We start from the raw sequence: 26,752 nt of genomic DNA, 5'->3' as shown, positions 1-26,752 counted from the left end.
TAAAATAGTATAATTCTACTATTTGAGTTTTTTTGACCGCACCCGGACCATATTCCTTTCATCTTTACACACGGTCAATTAATAATCTTCCATTATAAATTTATTTTAACGTACCATGTAAAATATTTTGTCGGCGGCTGTTTTCCGCCATTTATTTCGACCTTGCTCAACGCTATCGCTCGCAAAAAGTCTAAAATTGGAGTTTGGATTAGATTATGGTAAAGATAATTTATCCTAGTTCCAAGGACAGAGCCACGCTGACGGGTCAATGTAATGTAGTTTATTCTGAGATGCTCGTTCCTAACGTCATAGCTTTGTGTAAATAGTTGGCTTCAGGTCGCGGTGCAGTACGAGTTCCGTTGCAGTTGGCTATGCCCGATGCTCAATACGGTAGGTGTTTTCTTCATAGTGCTGTGTTAATAGTTATTATAATGTAATATGTTATTTATAATAGTTAATTGAAATACAACATGTTACAACATTGATAGCTTAATTTAGTTTTAATTTAATTTAAACAAAAATACTTTTAAAAAATAAACGCGTAGTCTAGAGACATCTCGTTGCATCCATGGTTTTGAAGGATATCTTTATATATTTTTTACTTTTGAAAATTTTTTTCGAGATTTTCTATGTGGCTAACTTTTATTTCAGTTGCAAAGTATCACAGTTAAAATAAAAAGTATTTTTATTATAATGTTCGAGATTATTTTATTTAATTATAACCAAATATGCCCATACAGTCTAAATAATTCTTTATTAATTCATATTAAATGTCCAAATGTCCTACGTTTCGGCCAATCCGGCAATTATCAAGGACATTCTTAATTTTTATTTCACAACCACACATTAATATTGTTGTGGATAAGTTTAGTGATAGGAGAACAACATATTTGCAAATGGCCGGGTTGGCCTAAATATAGGACATTTATTATAAATTAATAAAGAACTGTTGAGACTATATGGATATATTTGGCTGTAATTGATAAAACCTATTTCAATTCAATAATACTTACATTTAATAAAAACAGGAAATAGGTATTTTAGGTTTTATTTTTATCATTTGTTATTTTTAAAAAGGGAATAATAAGTCATAACTATAGTAAAAACAATTTATTTATCTATCGAAATAACGAGTTATCATCTCCCTCTAAGAAATGTGGATTAGTTTCCTTAATAATGTTATTTAATTATTTTAAAATCAATTAATTCTATATCTCTTGAATGACTTTGGGCTAGCCCTTTGTGGTAATTAAGCAGTTGGCTCTTTGATCTCTACTATTAACATATCTGAGGGGGGGGGAGGTTCTGAGTGCCGTTTAATTGAAAACGCACCGAATCCCGAGCACTGAGGCATCTCATTCAATGAATTCCACAATTTCTAGTTGTTAATTAATTGCAATCGATATCTAGCACTGGTGTAATTGAAATGGCAGTTATCCAGGTCACTCCGCACGGCTAGGTACGAAAGCAGTTCACAGTCCTCAGCTTTCCATTCATTATGTATTGCCACTAATCAAAAAGTGAAATTATCGGAGAGTTAACGGGCTTCGAAGGAAAGCACAGGTTAATGGAACGTTAGGCGACCTACCGCGGGTAACTGGGAGAAACAAGATGTCCACTTACTGGGAATAGTTGTAAAATCTATACTTTTATGATTTTCATTTTTATTAAAGGTGAAAAATGTTTATTATTTCTTTGTCCTAAAGAGCTTATATCTCTTCTCTAAAAACCTGTAAGTATGAATTTATTGAACCATAGAGCAGAATAACAGATGACTGTGCAAATTTTATCACAGAAAAAAAATTACGACTGCAGAAAGATCGTCTTCCCGCAAATATTCGAATGTTCATTTGATTGTTTTCTATTTAAAAAAAAAAAATCAATCCTTTTTTTCCAAATGATTCATCAATCCTTTTCTTCTAGCTCCTTCATCGCAGCCCATAGAAATGATTCAATGGGCGTTTTCGATAAACTATGAAAGTTTAACCCAAGTAGAGGAACGAGGTAAACATCCTGAAGAATTATATGGCTCCTTCTCGGACTGAGTCCCATTCCCGGAGTATATCTTACATGATTTGATATTTTAGGAGCGAGAGAAAAATGCTTATAATCATATAGTATTGTGATTTTACTGTAATAATTCTTTTAAATTAAAAACTGTTTCATATTTGTCTTTTGAGATTTGTTTGTCACAAGCAATTTTGATGAGGATTGTAACATTGATTAAATTAAAAGCCATGGAATCTGAGAATTCAAAATTAATTTTACTCGTAAGTATTGACTTTGCCAATTTACTTCTAATGAATTATTATAACTAACAAAGTTACGGGATTTTTCACACTCATTTCCTAAGAGTAGTGATGCAAGAATGTTCTTTCAATAGCGATGTTACAAAATCAGTTTGACAAAATACAATTCTGGTAGTTTTGGTTAAACCGTTATCACCTTCGCTGTGGATTGCATTATATCATATTTAAAAAAAAAGATAGTGTTTGAGTTGAGAAAACGAATCATCGAGGTATCACTCCGGCAAAACAAATATTATTTTCGCGTCCTCCACTAAATCCTGAGGACACCGATATTCGTTTTCCAAAAGCTGAACGCCTGGTCACGATATTTATGAGGGAACATTTTCTCGCGATGATTATTTTGCTCTTTATTGAAAGGGCACTGTTGTGTAGCAGACGCATTCTCTTAACGCTTACTATTGTATGTTCTGCTTACTCAGCTTGCCGGGGAATAAACACTATTGTTTGTACGATTCCATCTCCACTACAATAGTAGCTCCTGTTTTTCTGTGTCAGGTGTAAATTGTATAATGTTTTTCTTTGATGTCAGATCAAATTCGCCTATTGAACAACAATTAACTGATCTAATAATAAAGATAGAAGCGATAACAGAGAATAGCCTAAACTGTTTAAAAGATTTTTATCGACACGTCACGAGGGCGCTTCGCTATAGCTAAGACAGTTAGTTGCGACAGCTCCAAGAGACCACACTTCACTCCTGAGATGTTTTCCAAATGCCGCAAATGTAACGTATTTCTGTTAATAACAGTAATATTCATTATATATATATATATGTTTGTATGATAAATATTAGTAGCATAGCATAGCTTTCATTAACGTTACTTTTTGTTTGTTAGTTTTGTTGTTGACTTCTAGAATGCTAGAATTGGAACGTAAGAATTTTGAATAATTTTGTTAAAGTAAAAGGTCAAAACTTATCGAACTACGTTTTTCAATGCAGCAAACAAACTTATAAAAAAAAAAACTGCTATTTTCAACTTGAGACTACATATTCATTGTTAGTGCGGTTCAGTTTATTAAATACTCAATGAAGATTTTCGTTGTATTTAGACAAATTTATTTATTCAACTCCTCTGAATTCATGATTCATTAGCGTAGTGATAAGGAATTTAATCTAAACTAAACTAATTTATAAATAATTTTTTTAAAAAATATTGTATAGAGTTTTATAAAGTTTAGTATTTGACGGTATTCTTATCTCAGAAGTCTGTAATAAACAGCTGTTATTTCAGCTCATTCATCTCAAGTTACTAGATATGATGCGCGATTCCCATTTATAAAAAAAAAAAAAAAAAAAAAAACAGTTGCATTTAATTATTCTATTGTACTATGTTATTTACAGTCAAGAATTCAACTGACGGCCTAAGTGGATAATATCACATGTGCCTATTTAGGAAAACTGTAGATTTTTGCTTGTCAAAATATTTTTAATTTTCCTTTGAAACACTACACAGCACTTTCATTTTTCTAAACTCTAACTTGTGGAAGCTATCTAAATTTAAATGTTTTCCAATCTAAAACAGGAATTAAAAAAACATTAAATTAAATTTTTCGGTTCTAATTTTAGGTTCATATCTTTGTAACATGACATTTTCATCAGGTTACTTCTAGCTGGGCTATTAGATTTTTTTTTATATTCTTAAATGTCATGAAATAAAATGTATGATATATACTATGATGTAAGTAATATGTAAATGGTTAAGGCATTTACAAATTTATAAATGTACATACTAGTTATACATAAAATCCGTATAAAACTTACATCTTACTTAGTGATATATTTGTTTACGAAAATAGTATTTAGGAATAATTATTTATAATTGTAATTTAATCATAATAAATTATTTATCTATCTCTGATAGGCAGAAATGAATAAAATATATGCTGTTCAAGGTTTATATTAGTAAGTGTTCTTCTTTTGTAAATTGCGATCAAAATAATGACCCAATATCTCGATCTATATAATTGGTTGAAATTATTTTGTTACATAGTGTTTTGGAAAAAAAAAAAAGTTCCAAGATTCGTAGATCACACTTCGTGCTCAGTAAAACTTTCACGTTCTGCTTGATTTTTTTCTCCATGGCTTCGTTTCATTTCCAACCGATTTCACGTTGACGTAACTGTCCGAGAAATTCGAACTTGGCTTTTCCACTGTGCCGTATTACTATTTCTAATACAATTATTATGGGATTGCCAACCTCGTTGTACCCACAATAGAGTTAAAAAAAGAGTATATGTATTACTTTTTTTCTTGAGTGTTAATAATATGTATTTTTGTGGATAAGTCAAAAGGACAAATGTTTTTTAGAAAAAATAATTTTTTCAACTTATTATTTTTAAAAAACTACAAGTTATAGAGTGTAATTTAAGATTAATTACTATAAACATTACTTAAAGTTATATCAAAATTACAACTAACTTTAGATTCGGGCCGGAAGGGAATAGGTGTGAAATAGAGAAAGGTAAATGTGAGTTTAATTTGTTTTTTCAAAAAAAAAAAAAAGCAGCCTGTTATTTCTGTTTTATATTTAGTGTTGTTAATTATGTCTTATGTTTACAAGGTTGGAATAACATGAATTTCTATTTTGTTCATCTGAAACACTATAGAAAAATATTAGAATCAGGCTATCAACAAAAAATCTTATATTTAAATTCATATAACTCCTACCTCCTAAACAGATAGTAAATAATTAATAACAATAAATACAAATCAACAAAATACAAAACATAAATAACAGATTGTCTGCTAGAAAGAATGGTTATGTTTTGGAAAAACCAAAACAAACCTACATTGGCCTTTCTTTCTTTAATTATATATAATTAAAAAAATATAGTAGGAAATTAATTAGGTGTAAATTTTATAATAATATAATTGAGGAGTTTAGTTACAAAACCAGTTTAGTTCTTTTTCAACTTTTTTTTTTATTAAAAGTTTTGTTCTGTTAGAATCATCATGCAAACGAATTTATTCCTAATTCAATTGAACCAGATGTAATTTACATATATATTTTTTAAAATTACACATTTATTTTTACATATATATTCATTTACATTGTGATAACAGATTAATAAAACTGTTACTCAAATTTTTATTTTATAGAGGACTTATATGAAATTTTCTTTTATTTAAAACGACTGCTGTATTTAATTGTGTAACAAACTTTCGTATGTTGAAATGTTTTTTCTCAAATCTGTAGTTACTATAATTTAATAACATTACTCATTTTAAAATACAAACTTCCCGAAAATCATTTCTAAAATTTAAGATACCGTGTTTTACGACAGAATACCTTAACTACCATCAAAGTTGAATTTATAGTGATTTTTATTGCAGGAAAACATTTTAATTATTTTGTTTATGGAATTTAATCTTCATAAATAACAAGACTAGGATGGAAAAAGCGATTTTCCTCTGTTGTTAACTGTTATTGAGGTCAATTTTTCAGCTATGAAATTGTTTTTGCCTTATTGTTCGTCTTCTTGTTAATTTAAGTTACAGATATAATATATATGTTTTAATATTTATTATAATTCTTATGAGTATTTGAACTAAACGTCTTTCGTCTAGTCGTCCAGATGAAGACCTCCAATTTAGACCGACACAGGTTCGGATAAATAAATATTAGGTTTTCCCTATTATTTGTGTTCTGTTTATTTATACGAGGGTGCGCCCAACTGCTCCTTACAATAAATGAATAATAAAAATTAAAAAAAAAAAATGAATAATAAAATCATTGCCAAATAAATCGATTATGACAAACTTTTTGCCACTTGGTGACGCAGCTATGGACTACCGAGTAACGTTGACAGTGTCGCGACAGTTTTCTAAACCAGTAACTAGGAACTATACAGGAACAAACAAATTCTGGTGTTGGAATGTAAATTGTAGACACCTCAGTTGTTGGAGGCAGGTGAGTCAGCTGTTGGGAAATACCTCTGAGTCAGGTGTTACCTCCTTCTAGTCCCGTCTCAGCTGTGTCCTCTGTCCTTTATCCTTTTCACTCCTCTAGCTTTTTATTTATAAACACCGAATTTTCATTGTACAACTTGTAAATACTATAAATAATAAAATGTATATAATATAAACCTGAAAAATAAGAAAAAAAAATATCCGAAAATTTTTACATGAGTTACTAATTAGGTTCTCAAATTTTCAAAGAATATTTGATTAGTGTTGGTTAAAAGTCATCTTAATTTTTTTGCGAAATTCAGTTTACATTCCTACATTAATAGATTTCTTGCGTGCTGTTTTTAACATTGTGTCTTATTTCGATCAAACTCAGCAATATCTTTCCGAAAAACATGCATGATCATTAGGTTTATTATCAAACATAACAACAGATTGAGTTTTTTGTCGTGTTACCCAACAATTGGGACAAGTAGAGATTGTTTTGTTTTTGAACTTTCAAATATTGCGAAATTATCTCTTTCAAAATAAATGAAACTCATTTTAATATTTTTTGGTCTTTCTAATTAGTTTGAATTAATGGTAGTAATCGATTGTGCCCTAAATGTATTCTAGAAAGATTGCTGTTCATTCCTACTGAATTGATTTTTTTAACTCAATAAAAGGACATTATGAGTAATGTCTAATTATCGTGATGGCTCTAGACAGTGCAATACAGCCGTTATGTTTTTTCTATCTTTTATTTTAATAATTATCGGGGTCTTCATAATATTTTAATCTCTAATAATAAAGATTTACTATGTTTTATGTCATACAAATATCTTTTGCTTTTCAGACTGCAGGGCTGTGTGCGGGGGAGACTGGGATGGGCTGGGAGGTGGCCAGCGGGAGACTGTTAAGCGACAGCTGTCCGTGTCCTCCGACTCCAAGCTCTTGGATGAGGACATCCAAGAAGAGACGAGAGTCATCCTGAGGCCGAAGAAGCCACCCCGTCCTAAGTCAGAGGTCTTCCTCAACAACAAGGACCAACAGCAGAGGCGGAGGACCAAGCGGTTCTCGGCTTTTGGGGTGAGTTAGCCTAGCATTAATTTTTAAGTTACGATATCCATATTATTTCATCTTAATACATGCGTTGGGGGGAGGGAAGAGGAGTGAAAATCGATTTAAAAAAAAAACTAATTTCAACTCCAGATATAAACAAAAAAAAATGCTATATTAGTATTGTAGTAGTATAGTAGTATTAGTATTGATAAGCTATAAGCTTCTGGAAAGTTTAATTAAATAGGAAATGATAAATTCACTTTATAGATTAGAAGAAAATTAATATTCATTATATTGTTATTTGTCGGAAAGAGTTGATGTTACATTATTTTAACAACGTTAAGAGTCTGTTGTTTCATCTATCTGCATAAAATGTGTTTAAATCAGCGTCGGAAATATTTTCTAGCTGACCGGAAAAAAATGGATAAAATACCCAGTAAGCCCACAGAACAAATGGTTAATTAAAAAAAAACGGCCGAAACGTATAAAATTATTAATCTTATGTTTGTATCTAATTAGCACATCGTAAATAATTAAGGAGTAACATGGCATAGTTAATGACCATTGATTTTATCTGTTTGGTCCATTTTGGGCTGACAACAAAAAAGAAAAGAAAAAAGTGAGGAAATTTGTGGATCACGATGTGAGTGCCGCAAGTATGTCAGAAGGGTGCCGCAAAATGTTAAAATACTTGAGTAAATGTAGAAATAAATTTAATAATATAATTGAAATAACTACGATCTAGCCTGAGGAAGGTCATTGCGGCTGAAACCGGTTATTAAGATCATAAATAAAATATAATGGTAAACATATTTTTATACTTAAAAAAAAAATCATACCGTCTAAGAAAAATTCAATAATCAAAACTATAAATTATATTATAATATTATAAAAACTATATAAATTAATATGCTGTTTAACCTACTATTCTATGTATTTATATCTTATTAGTTCCATTGTTTACTATTTTATTTCTTAAAAAATATAAGTCAAAAAAGTTAAAGAATCATTGGTCTCTACAGTGTTTTGTAATGAAGTGTAAGTATCTTTATTTTTGATAGAATTCTATCATTTTGAAGGTTTATTCGTAACTAGTCTAATTAATCTTGGATGCTGAGAGTTCTCGTTTTAATATGTTATTTTTAATATTGCCAAATAAATTAATATATTTGATTAATATAATATAAATTGTTATGGTTACTCCGCCCCAGTATTTGTAATGTTGCCTTCTTACGCTTGAACCTAAACGTAGTCTTTTAATAAAATTTTCATCAATTGATCTAATATTTATATTGATACTTAATTTATTAACTTATTGTTTATATTTTGCATTAATAATTCATTGTTTTTAAAAGTCTTGGCTGGTTATCCTAAAAATCTGATTCCTAATTAATTTAAAAGATTCAATAAATATGAACAAAAATTAAAGGTAATTTTATTGAATTATTTTGACATCGGTATGTAAAGAAACTAAATAAAATATTATAATATTTTTTTTTTAGTTCTTAGAATTCAAAGTTTCATAATTCTTTAATTGCTCATATCTCATCAATTCAAGTAAATGATATTAAATTCTAAATAATGAAATAATGGTCGTGAAATGGTTATTTGTATTCTTAATTATTGTTCTGTTTTAGATTTTTATTAAATTATCTTAATTATAATACATTATAATTAACAAAAAATATATTTAATAATTTTTACGGTTTATTTTAATTGTAGATGATATAAAAATAAACCAATTTGTCCTATATTATATCAATTTTAAGCCGTGGTTTTGATTTTTCTATAAATAATAAAAATACGGATTCAAAATAACCCTCGTAAATATTATTTACCTCACGCAAACGACGGAAATAGCCAATTTGATCATAACCGACCTCTATCAGACTTCCAAAACGGTCTTACGATCTCCGAGCACGCAAAATAATTTACCAACACCGTGAGTTTTGTTTTCTTTTTATAGGTTAGTGAATTTATGGTGATTACTAACAAGTATTTTAAGTAAATTGTGGTGGATAAAGTAGAATTATAGAACAGTTAACAGGTCAATTAGCTGATTAGGTAATTACATCGTTCATAATTCGTGAGTAATATTAAAATGCAAAAATCTTGAGAATCAGAGATTGTGAGGTGTACCTTACCGCGTAAGAAAATTATTCAAATCAAGTTACAACGAACGGAAATATTTAGTTCAGAATATTTTCAGTAATTCTTATTAAACGGTTTTGGCCAGAATTATGAGTTGGCATCCTGTAATGGTTCTAAGCTTTTTTGTTTTTTTTATTTATCTGACAAATAGCTTCATTATTAATTATCTATAAAGTTGAATTTCTAATTGAAGTTTAAATTTAATTAACCTTTTTTTAAAAAAAAAAAAAAAAATGCTCTACCCACAAGTTGTAAGGTGTCTGATTCACTAGCGAAGAACTTCAGGAAAGTTAGTCAATTGCGTGGAGATAGGGCAATTAAAAGTCACTTGTTGCTGAGAATGGTTTAAAAGTCGAAACGGGGGTCAAATCTCTGTTGAATATCCTTTCCTTTGATTTGGTTAATCTTTCCAGCCTGCGTTTAGTAATATAACGTAATCCGTTAGTTAACGAATTTTTCATATTTACTTGAGCGGGGAAAACGTTGTTCATCAATATCTTTAATTTATTCCTGATACATTTATTTCAATTGTTTTTTAAAAATTTTAACAAGTTATCATTTACTATAGCTTACGAATGGCGCACGCCTATGATTATAAAACTGATTTGTATTTAAATATAAAATAATTTTTAAAAAATGGTGTTGCTCGCGCATCACAAAGCTTTCAGTTACCACTCTACATGCGACCCAAAGTGATGCGTTGATTGGTGGATTCATCTAGAGTTTAAAGTTTTTTTTAAAAAAGACCACGGAGGTGAAAATTATAAACTAGTAATTTTTACTTTGCTGTTGCTGTAAAAATTCTTACACTAGCATTTTTTGAGATCGGAGTAACGAATATAAATTTTATACCTGAGAAGAATACCTTAGTTTAACGAAGCTGTAATGCAATCGGGAATGTTCGGGTGGTCTCGTCTCTTCCCGTCCGAATCAGATCCCTTGCTTTTCCTTTTTTTCCCTTTACTTATTTATAAAATTCTGTAATATTTTGTACTTATCTAATGTTTATTATTTGTAGCCATGAGACCTGTTTTCAAATAAGCAAAATTAAAGATACTTTAGGAGAATATTTTTTAAAAAATCACTTAGAGTTGTTTGAGTGTGGCTAGGTTATTTAGACTTAGCAGACCTTAAAAGGTTAATTTCGTCGAAAAAATAAATCATTTAGCTTTATATTATTCGAGTTGTGGGATAGGCTGTGAGATTTGGTACCAAAGCTATAGTTTGTATTGCCTAATAATTCTAATTTAACTATTGTTTTTCGAAGAATAATCTTTGTCGACAAACAGATTGCACAATAGAAAAATGAAGAAACTATTGCAATGGAGAATATGTTGCAATATTTTCCAATCTCCCTCCTCTACGTTCATTATTAATTTCTGCAGTTTTAATTTTTAAATTTTACAGCTTATTGAAATCGAAAATTATATATCTAATCCATTAAACAATCTTATTATTATTAAAATTATTATCGAATTATTTTGTCTTTTTATTATGAACAATCTGGGTGCTCGAATATAAATAGTTGTTTTATTTCTAGAAAGGAAGTGGGAGAAACTTTGCTAAATTCTCGAACATCATTCAGTTTAGTGAAAAAAATTGAAGTGACCTGTTTTGTATTGTTTAATACACGATTAAAGGAGTGGTAAAGATTATGCAAGTCAGAAGTTCAAAATAATCCAAAGCTTAAAATATTTCGGCAATATTCTAATTCTTACTAATGCATCAGTAACTCCTTTTTTATGACTATTATTTCGTATTATTAATTATTACATAAAACATCATTTATCATTATCCAATCCTGAGTTCTACAGGACTCCTCCACATGTCTCATCGTCACCCGGATAATTTCAAAAAGTAATTTCGTCGGCGATAACCTCATTTGTATTTGAAGGCTCAGCAATCAGCTGAGTTCGAGGGGTCAACTAGATTTTTATCCGAAAAGGAAAGGGAAGCGTGACATAATAAAATGTTCCCATTATATCATGTATATTTTCTAGAATATTCCGGTTATTCCGAAGTCGAAAATAATTGTCAAATTTCATACAAATTTGATAAAGTCACTGATTTTAAGAATTCTACCCCAATATTTTTTAATAACCATTTATATAAGAACTTTGATATTAAAAATTGAGTTCTTCAAGCGTTTTAAACGGTTTGAAGCAACGAGCATTATTATTAACCCATTCTTTGAATATTTTATGTAGGAAATATCTCTTTGAAAATAATTTTGTATATTTTGTTTTGTTCTTCCCGCGATATTTTTAGAATGTCCCGAGGGGTTGGGAAGAGATCCTTTTCCTTAAAAAAGATGTTTTTCCTTGTTTATGAGAAGTCATCATTTAGGTTCCGGAGAGAGGGGGCACTTGGCAAATCTGTTTTTATTATCGCCTTTTGTAACTCGGTGATGAATAGAAGCGGACACCAGCAGCTCTTCGAGGGAATTAAAACTTTTCCTTGTGCCCTTAAAATACATTTTCCGTTCCGCAATAGAATTTTCCGGGTTAGACTTAAAGGTCTGAATTTATTTTGTAAGAGGATCCAACTATTTATAAATTACACAACTTAAAAGTAAGGTTTGTCTTACTATAGATCATTGTGCTTATTTATTATGGTATATTTACTTAAGTGAGATTATTGTTATCATTTTCCTTCTCCAGATTTTTAAGTATTGTTGAACTCCAGAAGAAAAAAATACATTGTTTGCATTGTATTGGTATGTGTTTCAATAATACATCATTACATGCACTTGTGTTTATTGTTTTACAAATTACCATTCGTTCTATATATGCCACATCGTTAGAAATGGCGTTAGTAGGAAAGTTAATTTAATTGAAAGATTATTGACTGAACGTACGTAATTTACTAAAGGAAAATGATCCGGGTTGTGGTTGAGAAAAGTAAAAAGATATCAAAAAAACTGTTTCGTAGTTAGTTATGTTTTTCTCCATTTTACTGGGTTTCATTAGGATTGAATCCTTGAAGATGAGTGGAGCGAAACCTCGGTTACAAATAAAATTTTCTACTTTTTTTTTACTATCTTTCAATAAAAAATTATTTAAGTGATATTTTAATTTTAGCGGTTATCAGGTTGCATTGAATTATATTTTAGTTATAATGTTTGTTTTGTGGGTTTTTAATTAAGATTTATCCCGATTGATTTGTAATTCATAAAATACTATTTTTGTTTTTAATCGTGAATTAAATTTTAATTATATCTCGTACAAAGACGTTTGGGATACGAGAAAAACTTCTAAATAATATTTTTTTAAACCTATGTTATCTTTGTTGGTCGAATCGAAAATAAAAAAAAATATGTTTCCTATCCAAAAAATGAATAATAAATAAATCACTTATGAATTATTAAAAAAAATATTATTTGTCGAGGAAATAGTAAAATAGATGACCTTTTACATTAATCGATTTAAGTAGAAGTTTGGTCAGGACAAAGGGAGAGTTGTGTGTTCTAGTCCATTTAACAACCCTTGTCTTTAACTCAGGCCGCCCCGAAGGTCAGGAGTCAGAGGTAATTCTTGTACCGGGGCAACCCTTAGTGCTACAGGTCGTATTTAAGGACAGTTAAAGTTTCTAGTTTTTATTTCTGTTTTATTTTACTGGTGTAATCATTAAATTTTATGATTAAAAATTATTATTTTACAACATCCACTTTATATACTTTTATAAAGGTTTGTACTAAAATTTAAAATAGCAACAAACAAATAAGTTAATTTATATCTCTTAAAAAACAGCTTCGTTTGAGGAATCAGTTATGTGTAGATATTTGCTTATAAATATATAAAAAAGGATTTTGAATTAATTTGATAGTCATAATACCATAATAGCCTTATTTGATTAGATTGAAATCTGTAAAATTAACTAAGTTTGTTACTTTTAATAATAATACTAAACCCAATTCGATAAAAATAGGAACATTTTTATTTCATGAGATATATTATATATAGGTAACAATTTTTTTTAATTACAAATTAACCTGTCAAGTTTATGTTCATTAAAAAAACTCAATGAACTGTAATATTTAAATTTATATGATGACGCCTAACTTCTTGCTGTTCGTTTATAGTAAAATAGAATTATCATAATCTAACCGAGATATGGAACTATTTAAAAATTTTCTTATCATTAATATCAGACACGTGACTTGATAAGTTCTTTCTATTTTTAATTGCTCTCTTTTTATTTGATTTTTTTTTTCATAGCTCGTTTTCATAACTGTTTTATCATGTTTTATTTGAAGGTTTTGATTTGTTAGCTGCTACATTATTTCTCACTATCGGATTATTGTTTAATTATTTTTAATTTGGAAAATTATCAAATGTAACTATCATTCACGCCACGAGTGGAGTGCAGTTTTTAATTTTACACTTTCCGGTGTTGTGCAATATATTGAACCCAATGCCATATCCAGTCCTTCTGGAATAAAATAAATCATGATTAAATTTTGATAGTGTATGTGTTTATTTAAATTTCCTTTTGTAATAAATTAAATCTTTTAGAATTAAGTAAATATTACTAATTCACTTAACTAATTTACTTTAATCAATGCTGTTCTTATTAGAAAAAGAATATATTTTTTTTCAATAGGTACATTGATTAGAAAACGTAGAAGCTGTATTTCGGATAGTTTCTATATTAGTAATATGCCGTTTTGACTGTTTATTTAAAAAAATAAAAGCCAGGTGACATATGTTTTATGTTAAATATAACATATACGTGACTTATAACAAATTAATTCGTTGTCTACTATAATTTAATCCTATGACTATAATTATTGCGTGAATATCTCTTAGCAATGGGTTTTGTTAATATAATATTTTATTTTATTTACGTCTTTTGTGTTTTCTGTGTGGTTTTAAATTTATGGCCTATTGAAAGACCTCACCGATCATGTCACCTGGACATATAGGTTTTCTGTATTTCCCTTAGGACCTTTATAAATTGTAACTCTAGATTGGCTTAGCTAAGCTGGTCCCTATATTTTTACTTTAATCAAATTATATTGAAGTTTAAAATTTTACCACAACCGCTATTTACTCGCTACAATTTATATTTTAATTATAATTTACACCTTCGTACCGTATATTTTATTTTCATATCATCGGTGCAATGCAGGTGGCATATCTGAAAATTTCTGAGAACAGTGTGTTTAAATTATGGTTGCAGATTTAAGGTAGTAAATGATTTATGATTTTGATAAAAGTCAATGTATCATTTTATATTAGTGATATTAGATATTGAATCAAGTCTTTTTGGTATTGCGAAGAGAATAGGACAGTACGTTGAAATGAAAAGAAACAGAGTGAAAAAATTGAAGATAAGTCACTTCGGCTTTCGTTATCGTTTTCTGTTTGTGTACTACTCCACCTTACCAAGGATTCTGAAGAAGTTGCTCAGTGAGATTACACCCTCCTAACTCAACCCCGTCGGTCATTACCCTGAAGAGGCGGGTAACAAGGGTTGCTGAGGAACTCTTCAGTTGTTTCCTAATGAATGCTTCCAAATCGAACTGTTGATTTCTCCGGGATAATTATTGTATAGAACCATTATGATGGCACTTGAATCCACGTTTAGATCGAGTTTGACTTCTCAAGCACCATCAAGTTTAGGGTGGACTGTGTGCTTGATAATTATAAAACATTTTTTTTTACTTTTTGACATCATTTACATGACTCCTAAATTTCGGTTTTTACGTCGTCTTCGAACCTCTATTTTGAAGCATATATTATCTCATTTACTGCGGAAGGATTGTGGATGAAACCTTTGAAGTTGTTACTTATCAATTGTGAAGAACACTCATTGTATAAGGACATTTTCCAATATTCTCAATTTTTGGGAATGGTACTTAGAGCATTGGAGAAATGAAGGATCCAGGGGCAATCCCCCGGCATGTCATTAAAGTTTGACGATCCCATGGGAAGAACAGCAGTTGTGCACGTGAGCTGGGCAATATTCCTCTCATCTAATTAGTAATTTATCTAGTGGCAATAAATTATTTTTACATTGTAAATATTTACCTCTATCGTTACCTTATATAATATTCAAGTTTTATCCTCCCTCGGGATAAAATTAGAAGGAGGAGCGACGAACATTGTGAGATAGGAACGTTAGTAAATTTTTATTCGCAAAATTCTTGTCATTGAATTTTTAGCTATTCGATGACAATAACAGTCATTATGAAATGTTTATATCTGGTGTTAAGTGCTTCAGAAAAAGAGGGAAACTGAATGGTGGTTAATGAATTTGAGATCCTTGTAGAGTAGGATGGGATTATGAAATTTATTTTTTATACGTATTTTTTTAATTTTTAATGCGTATTTAGATACGTTTCATTATAGGAAGGTAACGTCTAATCCTATGTCTGGAGGAATTATCAGAATATCTTGGCGAATAGTAATTCAATGTCAAATGGCACTGTTTGAATCAAATTAAGACTATTTTTGAGCTTAATTTGAATTCCACTCATTTGAGCGACTTGACTACACAGTTTTGAGTTTTTACCCAATTTAAAAATAATAAAACGGAAGAAGTTTTAACACACTTATGTTATTTAAATGATTAAAAGGTGTAATTAAAATCACTATTATATAATTATATTTGACAATTTATTTAAAGTAAAATTTTGACTGACTTAATAAATTTGACTTAAATAAACATGTTCCCAAACACACATATATATATATATATATATTTGAAACTCAGTCGTATATAGATTTTTTACTTGGTGATTTGGAGAGTAAATTTCCCCTTTTTGTTTCCCGTGGATCTGCAGCTGTATTGAACCAAGCAAATTGATTGTCCTTTTCTCTGTTTGGTGGAGCAAGCCTAATGTTGTAACTCATTCTGATCATAGTTTTCATTACAAATTAGTAATTAAACAATTACTGAGTGGATTAACTCCTAACCAGTGGAACGGTCCCTTCACGTTGCAATAATTCCATGGCGTAGCCTGTGGCTATAGCTAGACTATACCACCTTAACTAGACTGATATCAACACCTTATAATGCCACAAAGCAATCAAAGGGAGAAGACTCAGTAAAAGCATATTTAATACACGTATTATATATGCATGATGTAATAATTTATTTTATTGAAAGGTACGATAAAAAAAACAAAGTGGATTAACTGCTCCCAAATTTTTTAATGTATTTGTATCTCCTCTCCTTAAACTTTACAGAGCTTTCCCTGATGTGCTGTTTGTATAGTTTTGACTTATAGCACTTTTGCATTCAACTCCTATGGTCCAAGGACCTTAATGTTTGGCGTTAGCTGTCATGCATGCAATGGCATAATCTAGTGAAGGAGCCATCAGGTCCAAACTGACTCGCCAATCTTATCTCTCGTCTACATCGGGCGACTAATGAGCCAGCAAATACAGTATTATGTTCCCTACTGGTGATCAGCATGTGCCTTATAGATGCTATCGTAGGTTTGTACCTTGTGCTTTCTGATATATTTATTCATATTACGTATATATTTTATAAAACCAAAGACCGCACCAAACTCCGTCCATTTCAAGTAATACAGAAAAAAATCACTTTTTGCTTGCCCTAGCTCTAATGACATCAATTATTCTTTTACGAAACATGCTGTTTCATACGAAACCTCGAATTTCTCAGAACTGGTGTAATCTAGATTGATGAAACAATAAACATTTTATTCAGGGGTACCCTGTTCTAATATTATATTCTGTACATGTTTAATTAAATTTTGTTCCAATTTTTATCTAAATTAATATTTTTTTAATTTTTGAAGGTAATCTAACCGCAGTCTTAATATTTTGGAGTAGGGAATGTAGCTACCTATATGTAGTGTATTAAAAAATAAAATGTATTTGTTTCCCAAAAAACGATTTTTTAAAGAAGAAAAAACCTAATTTTGACTTATTTTTCGGTATATATTTAAAATCAAGTTTGTATTACCTTAACCTTTTATTCTCATCAAATTAAAATAGAAAATATTTTCGCTTAATATTGTTTTTGTAACAGCATACTTTCTAGTAGTAAACAATGCGAAATGTTTTTCAGAAAACAATTACATTTTTAAAAATTGGAATTGGGCGCCATTTTTCAAATTAAAGGATTTGAAATAGAAGACAATGTTTATTTTATTATAGAATAATTCAGTATTTAAGCCTCCTCCTAAAATGAGTACTTTTTTCGGTCCTGGGTTCAGGACTAAGTTGTACCAATTCATTAACCCAAGACCCTACATCGAGTACCGTGGAGAAGATTTATTTTATTTCAATGTAAAATGATTAACTTTTAATGAGCTAATATTTGTTGTATGTAGTATGCAGTTATATAGTAGATATCGATGCGGAAAACTGAATTGATTTGAATCCACAGATTTTTTTTTTTTTACGTACTAGAGAAAGATAGTCCATTTGATAGCTATACATACAGGAAATTATAGAACCACAATATGATATTTTGACATATTCATTATCAGTTATAAAACTCATTGCGTTGACACTATCAGCATCAGGAGATGAGATTGATTAATTATAATACAATAAACGGGTCATGATAATTTCTGACAGCATGCATGCCCTTCTTGCCTCATTTGACCTTTCAGATTTTTTTGTCACTGGTAACTCGTCACATGCACGCTTTAGTTTAGATATCTGTTTAACACTGCCTCGAATATGTTCTTGTTGTAGGTACTCGTGTTCTTGTTGGACATTGCTGGGAATAAATTTCAACTTTCCTATTTTGTTTAGAATAGGTTGTTAACCTGCAGGCTAATCCGTCTTTCCTACCCTGAGTTTGAGAAAATAAGAGCGTTTAACCTCGAATAAATTTAAAAAAATAGTTCCATGTAAACTTGATATCATCTTTGCGTGCCATCAGTATTATTATTGATCTTAGTGGCTTCAGTTTGAAGTCACTTGAATGCTTATAAGTTCATACTATTATACTGAAAATTGTTGTAAATTCTCAATTTCTAATAATATTTTAACCAGGCCAGATTAATGAATAACATAAAACAATAAATTTTAATAGACTATAACTTGACGAAGCGTGGTTCTTTAGAGTTAGGCAATTAATTACCCGGCAATAATTGAGGGACAGGCCGAAGAGTAATTTGTAACCTTAATTTCCCTACCGTTAATTAAATGAGTAATTAATATCTCTTGGCCGCGCTATTTCCAAGCATTTTAATAACACTTTGTTGGAGTTCGTTACCGCTTCTCCTACAAAAGTGTTGAAGTTTGTAGCTAAGTTCTATCTGTAGCTACCTCAACCGTTGAGTATTTGTTGTTAATTAATGCTCACTAAATATGCTTTGTAGTGGAACTTCACTGGACCATGTGATATGTATCGATAGTGTATTAGTTTTTCATCCAACAAATGCCACTCCTTGAAATTTATCATTTATTTTTGAGAAGCATTGTGAATTGTCGCTTTTGGTGCGATACCTAACTAGTCGGAAAAGTAAAAATAATAACTCATAATTTTAAAGACAAGAAAAAATTCTTGAATACAAAAAAAAAAAATATATATATAAACATTCTACAAAATGATAGATAAGATGTCTCTCTAACCCAATACATGCGTGCCACAATGCCGCACACTTGAGGATTCAAATGTTCACCCTTGTGTGTGGAATGCATTAAAAAAAAGGTTAGACACCCTAATGATGCCTCGATTTTTTTTTAATGGTATTAAAACCGTATTGATTGTTTCAGAGTTACGAAGAAAGAGTTCATAATTTGAGCGACAATATGTCGAAGATAAAGATAATTCTTCAGATAATAAATGCTAACTTTCAAAAATCAAAATATAAATAATCGTATTTTACCAAAATAAAACCATTGCCAATTAATAACCTGTACAAATTTATGTATCACTTACTTTTTTTTTATAGAGTTTACGAATTTAAATTCGTAAACATATGTAAATAAGCTTCCTTCGGCGTTGTTTGTGCTTTTTATTTTTTTAGAGTTCAAGTCACTGAGAAAATAGAGTGTTCTCTGCTTGATTTCATTAAACACTGAAATAACTGCAGTTTCTATAGCCTTATTTGAGTTAGTTATTTCATTTTGGCGTCATCATAAATGAAAATTATATAGTCACATATATTTTGGCTCCCAGCAAACATCCATTGGATAACTTGGAAGGTTTATATTATTATAAGTCATCTTATAATATCGGTGAGAATTTATAACATATATTAAAAGAAGGCCACCATTCGAAAATATTAGAAAAATAATTATTGCCCAGTGTAGAGATATGTGAGCTAACTGTGAAAGTATCATTTTGTACTTTCACATTTAGCGCTTATGGTCTTATTGCATTCATTAGATTAACACACTCGTAGATGTGACCTGACTATAAGTAATTTTATATTTTACAGGTTTTCCATCATGCATTTGAAAGGCGCGATAATATAACAATATAGCAGTTTTAAAAAAGTTGTATATTTAATTTATTTCTATAATAATATTTTATAGCTACTAGAGAGTTCCTTCCTAAGGAAGATTTTAATCATCCTCTCCCATTCCCTCTTTCTCTCTTCACTTTCTCTCAAAATACTATTTGTCTGTCCTATTAATTTTTATTTTATTATTCTTTATATCTTCTAATTCTTTTAGCTTGAAATTATTAAAGCTTAAATCATTATTTAAGTTATTCTTGTTTATAAGCATATATTTATTCAGCGTTTTTTTACTGAATATAAAATTTGTTATTGAATCCGATGCATTCTATAAATTTATGTTCAGGTTGGCCTTGTGGAGTATCTCTTTTTCTATCTAAAACTGTTTTTTTTTTTCAATTTTTGCGTGGGGTTTTTCACTAGTCGTATTTCTAGTCGGGTAATTAAGGTGACGTAAATGATACCTGGAAGCTCACATATGACGGCGTTGTGTAACTCTTGTTTTGGTCATAATTACAAAAAAAATGTTTGTAAAGGAAAAATGTTTATTGGGATTATATAATCTTATCGAATTGGTTAGCGTTTCTTTATCTTGGGTTCTGATAAGGGCTGCCGTAGAATACGCGAGCCTCTCAGTTGGACAATAGGCGTCATCTGCAATGTCGTGTCCTGTATCTGCGCATCTTTGGATCGGAGCCGAACCCTTGGCTATGAAGGTATCTATTTGTTGCTCTCATTTTCATGCTTGTTTACTTGGTTACATATTTTCTTCAGAAGCATTTTCTTTTTGAGCGGTTGTATTCCTCTCAGGAATTAACTTTTTTTTTTATTCTCGAAATGTTTTTTAAAAAGTTCGTAATTAAAACTTCTTACTTCAAAAAGTTATTGTTGACAATGCTGTAATCATTCATAATAATAATTCATTCATTCATAATAATTCATCTTCAAGTGGATTTCATTTAAATCGAAAAATATAATGCACATATTTAGATTGGACTCATGAAGACAGCCTGAAGTCTCCACAATTTTCTTATTTTCCCCCCAAATATGAACGTTTTCCAAATTGATTTAAATTGATACGATGGGAAATTTTATCACGTTATATTTTAATATTTGATCTTTCTCTGTTATCTTTTATCTTTGTGAAAGTATGATTTCCGCATTGGCACTTAACAGTTGGTATTTCGACTGTCTTTTATTGTTAATTACTTGATTTCAACTATTATATAAATTATATATGTATTATATTTCCCAGTCACCTTTGATAACCAAAATGTATTTAATTTAATAACTTTTGTCCAAATTATCTAAAATATTAGGACCCGTGACTCAAGTTACACTGAACCGACTGAAGTGATGCATCTCATAGTACAAAAAACCTGATATTTCCTTAAATTAAATTTTTATCAACATTAAAATCATTAAAAAAAAAAATACCATATTTTCTAATTTTATAGGGAATCCTTTTTGGACTATTTTTTTTTTAAATTACACTCCATGCAATATTTTTTATAAGATAATTAACTCATTAACATTATGTTTCGAGACGTCATTCCCATCTTAAATTCTCATACATAACTTTTTTCATCATTCATTGTACTTAAATAGTCATAATAAATAAAATTACTTATAAAAATCCAGGAATAGTTAGTATAACCATTAAAAGCATAGCCACATTTAGTAATATTTAATTATTGATTAAGTAACTGATTAGTAAGAAAAAATAATCTTAATGTGGCAATGCTCTCTTGTAAATTGAGATTCCAGTGGACTATCGCTAATCCGAACTAATTAAAAATTTATTTATTATTTTTAAAATGAATATGATATAATTAATTTTAGAATACTGAATAGTTTTGTGTATAAATCTATAAATGGGTGCTCTGAACTATTATTCCAGGTCAACACAAAAAGTAAGAATCCTACAATGTCTACTATTGTACTACTAAAACTCGCAATGTCTCTTATTTTCTATAATATTTGCATCACTTTGGAGTTTAAAAAGTTGTCTATTTTAATACCCAATCACAACTTCGATCGAGGTGTGTTTGAAGACGCTGTGTAATACAAGTTCCCCGCCATGTCCTTGAAAAGGCGTTGATCCTCATTTTCACCTCTTCATTAGAGCTATTTCTTCTTACGCAGAAATGTTCTCATTGGGTGCTAATTCCGGACAATAGGGACGGTGATGAGAAGTTGGAGGAATAAAATCTATATAAAAATAACAAAAAACACGGTATGTCAGTACAGACACGTCAACTGTGGTTTAAGATTAAAAACTTTTTTTTTTAATTCAACCCTCTAGGGCAACAATATACGTGAAAAATTATCACCCACTCTCTCTGTAGTGCAGACTTGCCACTTTGTTAGATCATTTGTCCATAAGGCAATTCAGCTACGATGAGGTTTGAGGAATGAGGTTCGACGCTGTATCAAGGGAGAGACGGGAACTGGTGTGACATGCCCATACAAAAATTGTCACAGCGTTTTCAAAAATGCATCCATCGAAGTTCCAACTGCGTAGAGAAATGAACAAATGTTCAAACTTTAAAATGATATAAATATATAATAATATAAATTAACGAAGTTTTCATTATTAGGTAACTTTCTACTTCAAGTAGGCGAATTTATGTGTAGTTTTGCCTAACCTGTCAAAAGTACTGGGTTCAATCAACCTCATCACAATTTCACAAAAAGTAATTGCAGTTACAATTACTTTCCAATTACATTTGTTTGTAATTGGTATTTCCTATTAATTTTTGCCCAATACTGGGCCTCGTAAGAATAATCGAGTAGCCAACTTAATTTAGAACTAGTGGAATACGCCAGTATAATAGTAAAATTATGGCTTGAAGAATTCCTTTATGACGGAACATACAACCCCCAAGAGCAGACTTAAATCCACTGGTAGACCAAAAATGAATATTTGACCAGTGGACTGAGGTTAAACCTCGGAGATGAGGTAACCATCACCTTGTCGGCCGAACAATATTATACTACGGAATGCCTCAAGTTACGTATTTGTTATCTTATCTCGGGAGTATTATTCACTATCAGGATGCCCTATCATCTGCCAGCTTTGGTATTTACCGTCTCCCGGATTCCTTCATTTTCTCGCTCTTGTGAAACTGATTCGAATGAGTTTTTCCTGATTTTCTTAATTAAAAGTCCTGACAATATTCAGTTCTTGTTTTAAGCGATCCAAAAATTCGTGCAGTTTGTTTTTAAAAATACTTGAGTTGAAAGTTTCTTTATGATCCTAGATATTCATAAAGGTATTTCAGGATAAAAATGTAGTTTCATCTAGTTGATTTCCGAACATTTATAGGAATACATTATTTGTAGAAAATTTATAATATTGGTTTGGGCACTGATAAAGTTGGATTAAATTATCAATGGAATTAAACCACTCAGTGAGTATTCTTGTCGTTTGTTTGATGTGTAATTATTATTTTTTGGAAATTAACCTAGGTTTTCAAGGATACCTTTATCTAACATTATAATTAGCATAGTTGGTTCAGATGTTTAATGAATATTTTTGAGATTAAGATAATTTAGTTATGAGATCTATTTTAATACAAAATTAAAACACTACCAACAAAAAATTCTGTAATACATTTATTACCATATTATTGTATAAATTTGTGATGTTTAATCATTAATTACTCTCTGTCTATCTATCTCTTTACTATCTTATATGATACGATTTAATAAGATAATATTTAGTAAATTTAGAAATCCATTATTGTTATAGTAATGCATAATATTGAAGTTACAATTAGTATTCAACTTCTTCCAAGATCTATGTATCATAATAATTACTATTTAATTTAACAGCCATGTTTTTATTTTTCTCAGGGTGATTCTCCATTTGGTAAATCCGAGGCCTATATTAAACTTGAGCAGTTGGGAGAAGGTTCATATGCCACTGTCTTTAAGGGCTACAGCAAGTAAGTCTTTAATTGAAATTTTCAGTTTTGATTTTTATTACAATTTATGAATATATATATGTGTTTATTGTATATAGAGAGTTATGTCTGAATGCATAGTATTAAGAAAAATGGAATTAAAAAAATTGGGTTTTTATACAGTCGGTTTATTAAGTGCCTTACACTGTTGTATAGGTCGTTAACTCAAGTTTGTTTGTTTAATCGGTTTTGTACTTATGTACTTAGGCTAGGGTAGGAGGAATAAGTTATACTATAGGTTAAAAAACTTACCTAGCTAGAGTGGGGAGAGTTTCCTTTAGTGGGCCCATCGCAAAATGAATATCAATCCCCCATACCAGATTCAAATTTTGGTTTTAAACTGTGGTTCTCAAGCAAGGTAGCTAAGGTGACTCCTTAACACCTGCCTCAACCTATCTTTACTACATGCAAAGCACTCAATAAACCTGAAAAAAGCTGACTGTAAAAAAATTGATTCATAAAATATTTAAAAAAAATAAATAAATCTTTTTATACTAAGTATTATCTATAATAATGCTTAATTATTTTTTCCTCAGCCTTACTAACCAGGTGGTCGCTCTAAAGGAGATCCGGCTGCAGGAAGAAGAAGGGGCACCATTCACTGCAATCAGAGAGGCCTCCCTCCTTAAAGAGCTCAAACACTGTAACATAGTCACACTTCACGATATCGTACACACCCGTCAAACACTAACGTTCGTCTTCGAATATGTTGTAAGTGTTTTGTTTCATAACATTAGCCTGTTATTTTCATTTTCCATTATTTCATTAAATTCATACTATATCAATTTGATTTAGCACACGGATCTCTCCCAGTACATGGAACGACATCCCGGTGGCCTCGTCTACCACAATGTTCGCCTTCTTCTCTTCCAGCTCCTCAGGGGTCTCGCCTACTGCCATAAGAGGATGGTTCTTCACCGAGATGTCAAACCACAGAACCTTCTCATTTCAGAAATGGGAGAACTCAAATTAGCCGACTTCGGTAAGAATTGATATTTACAAAATTAGTGGGTTTTTTTTTTTTTTTTAAAGACTTTTTGAACAGTATCACTCTATTTAAACCAGTCCAGACCTTTTTTATAAGTTGAAAATGCTCCCATAGGTTTTTCAGAAAAGATCATTTAACTGTCTATTTCTTTTTAACAAATCTGCTCAGAACAAAACTTTAAAAAAATACTAAAGAAAGTTGTAATGAAGTTCTAGTGATATGATTTCCAAAAAATTCTATTTAAATTTTTTTTAGCTTCTTTCATTCATTCCTAGTATCTGAATGTTTTTGGTTCAGCTTCTCCTTTTTTTGAGTCTTTCCACTTCTACAAAAAATTATGACACATAAACTTCATTTTTTCTTATAAATATAAAAATCTTTTTTTAGTATGAAAAATTACCAAATTGTAAAGAAGATAGAAGTGTAGATTCTTTTTTTTAATTATGATTATTACTCCTGAAATGGATAGTTAATAGATTCATTGTATTTCAGGTCTTGCACGAGCTAAATCAGTGCCATCACACACGTACTCTCATGAAGTTGTCACCCTGTGGTACAGGCCTCCTGACGTACTCCTTGGATCAACACACTACTCCACCTCCCTGGACATGTGGGGTGTTGGCTGTATCTTCTTAGAGATGATAACTGGCGTGCCAACGTTCCCCGGTGTCAGGGAGGTCTACGACCAGCTTGATAAGATTTTCAAGGTTTGTATTAATAATTCTATTATATCATATCAATTCAAGAATATTTAACTCCTCAACAATGTTAAGATTTAAAAAAACAAAGACAATTAATCTTTATTAAAAGTTTGTTTTTTTTAATGAAAATTCTGTTGATTACATTAGTAACAGTATTTAATGATTTCTATAAATATTTCATATTTGACTCAATATATTGGTGGGTTACCTTATTAAGACTCCCAAAAAATTGACCCCATCAAAAATTTCCAATTTGTTATAAAGCTTAAAATTCCATGGCAATTTTTTCCTCTCTGCTTCATAGAAGAAGTTATCTCTATAGTATATATTAATATTTTTCATCTGGACATACAGGTTTTTGAGTATGGCTGAAATGTTTTTACCTGAAAACCATTAATTTAAAGAATTAATTTTTTCTTCACATTAATATTAAATACCAAAGGTCCCATAATCAGGAAAAATAATTTTTACTTTTATAGACCATAATCTCTTTTTTATTCCATAATATGTCATAAATCCATCCTATATTTTTAAAGTAAAGTTTACTTCCTTCAAAAAGAACCTTTATTGTATTTCTTAAAATCTTAAATAGTAATCTTAAATTATTTTCTGTTTTGTTTAAAGTGGATTGCTACAGTTATGTTGTTTTGAAATTTAGCTGGAATAGACTTTAAAATAATGAATTTGGCTTGGAAATGCCTCAAAATGAAATAAATTAGATATGAAAATAATAAATAAATGAAAATATTTATTTTTTATTTGTATAAAATTGTTTATTCTAACTAGAAAATTACTGCTTTACTTGGCTAATTTTAATTTATTTTATTCAGATCCTGGGTACACCTGTTGAGGAGTCGTGGGAAGGAGTGACGCACCTTCCTGGTTACAACCCCCATAAACTTTGTTTCTACAGAGGACAGAAACTCGGCCTAGCTTTTCCCCGCCTGTATGATATTGTTGAGGGAGAAAATATGGCATCAGCGCTCTTGCAGGTAATTTAATATATTAAATTTATAAAATTAAGGAAAGAAACCTAGCTTGAATTCCTTTGAATAAAAAGAATCTTGAAAGAATTCTCGAAGCTAGAAAAAAGTATATAGACGGTCTAAAATTTTCAAAGCTTCCCAAACCTTGTTAAACACTCGTAACATTTATCTCTCTCAGTGGTATTGTTTCTTTTTAAAAATATTTTAAAATATATTTATTATATTCTGTAACACCACTATACTAGAGCCTTAGCCTTATTTCAAAACTTGGTAAAGGACAATCTAGATTCGCTAAATATGCTAAA

General features: G+C 30.1%; 1 protein-coding gene across 4 annotated transcripts in view; it reads left to right on the top strand.

The window, feature by feature from the left end:
* Nucleotides 1–26,752, top strand: part of Eip63E (cyclin dependent kinase Eip63E) — a 49,840-nt gene that overhangs the window by 20,883 nt on the left and 2,205 nt on the right. For 2 of the 4 annotated variants that reach the window (XM_014435915.2, XM_014435914.3), the window contains 6 exons: nucleotides 7,052–7,284; nucleotides 23,663–23,754; nucleotides 24,309–24,483; nucleotides 24,568–24,754; nucleotides 25,253–25,467; nucleotides 26,292–26,453. In XM_014435915.2, the coding sequence (XP_014291401.1) occupies nucleotides 7,052–7,284; nucleotides 23,663–23,754; nucleotides 24,309–24,483; nucleotides 24,568–24,754; nucleotides 25,253–25,467; nucleotides 26,292–26,453 (1,064 nt within the window). Of the gene's footprint in view, nucleotides 1–356; nucleotides 391–7,051; nucleotides 7,285–20,425; nucleotides 20,521–23,662; nucleotides 23,755–24,308; nucleotides 24,484–24,567; nucleotides 24,755–25,252; nucleotides 25,468–26,291; nucleotides 26,454–26,752 lie in introns of those variants that run through there. The other 2 variants (XM_067046880.1, XM_067046881.1) reach the window with 2 other exon arrangements.

This window comes from Halyomorpha halys, unplaced genomic scaffold (genome assembly GCF_000696795.3).
Source record: "Halyomorpha halys isolate HHAL.00 unplaced genomic scaffold, Hhal_1.1 Scaffold1724.1, whole genome shotgun sequence".
Classification (NCBI taxonomy): domain Eukaryota; kingdom Metazoa; phylum Arthropoda; class Insecta; order Hemiptera; family Pentatomidae; genus Halyomorpha; species Halyomorpha halys.
The sequence above is the reverse complement of the archived record's forward strand: the minus strand, read 5'-3'. Positions and strand labels throughout refer to the sequence as shown.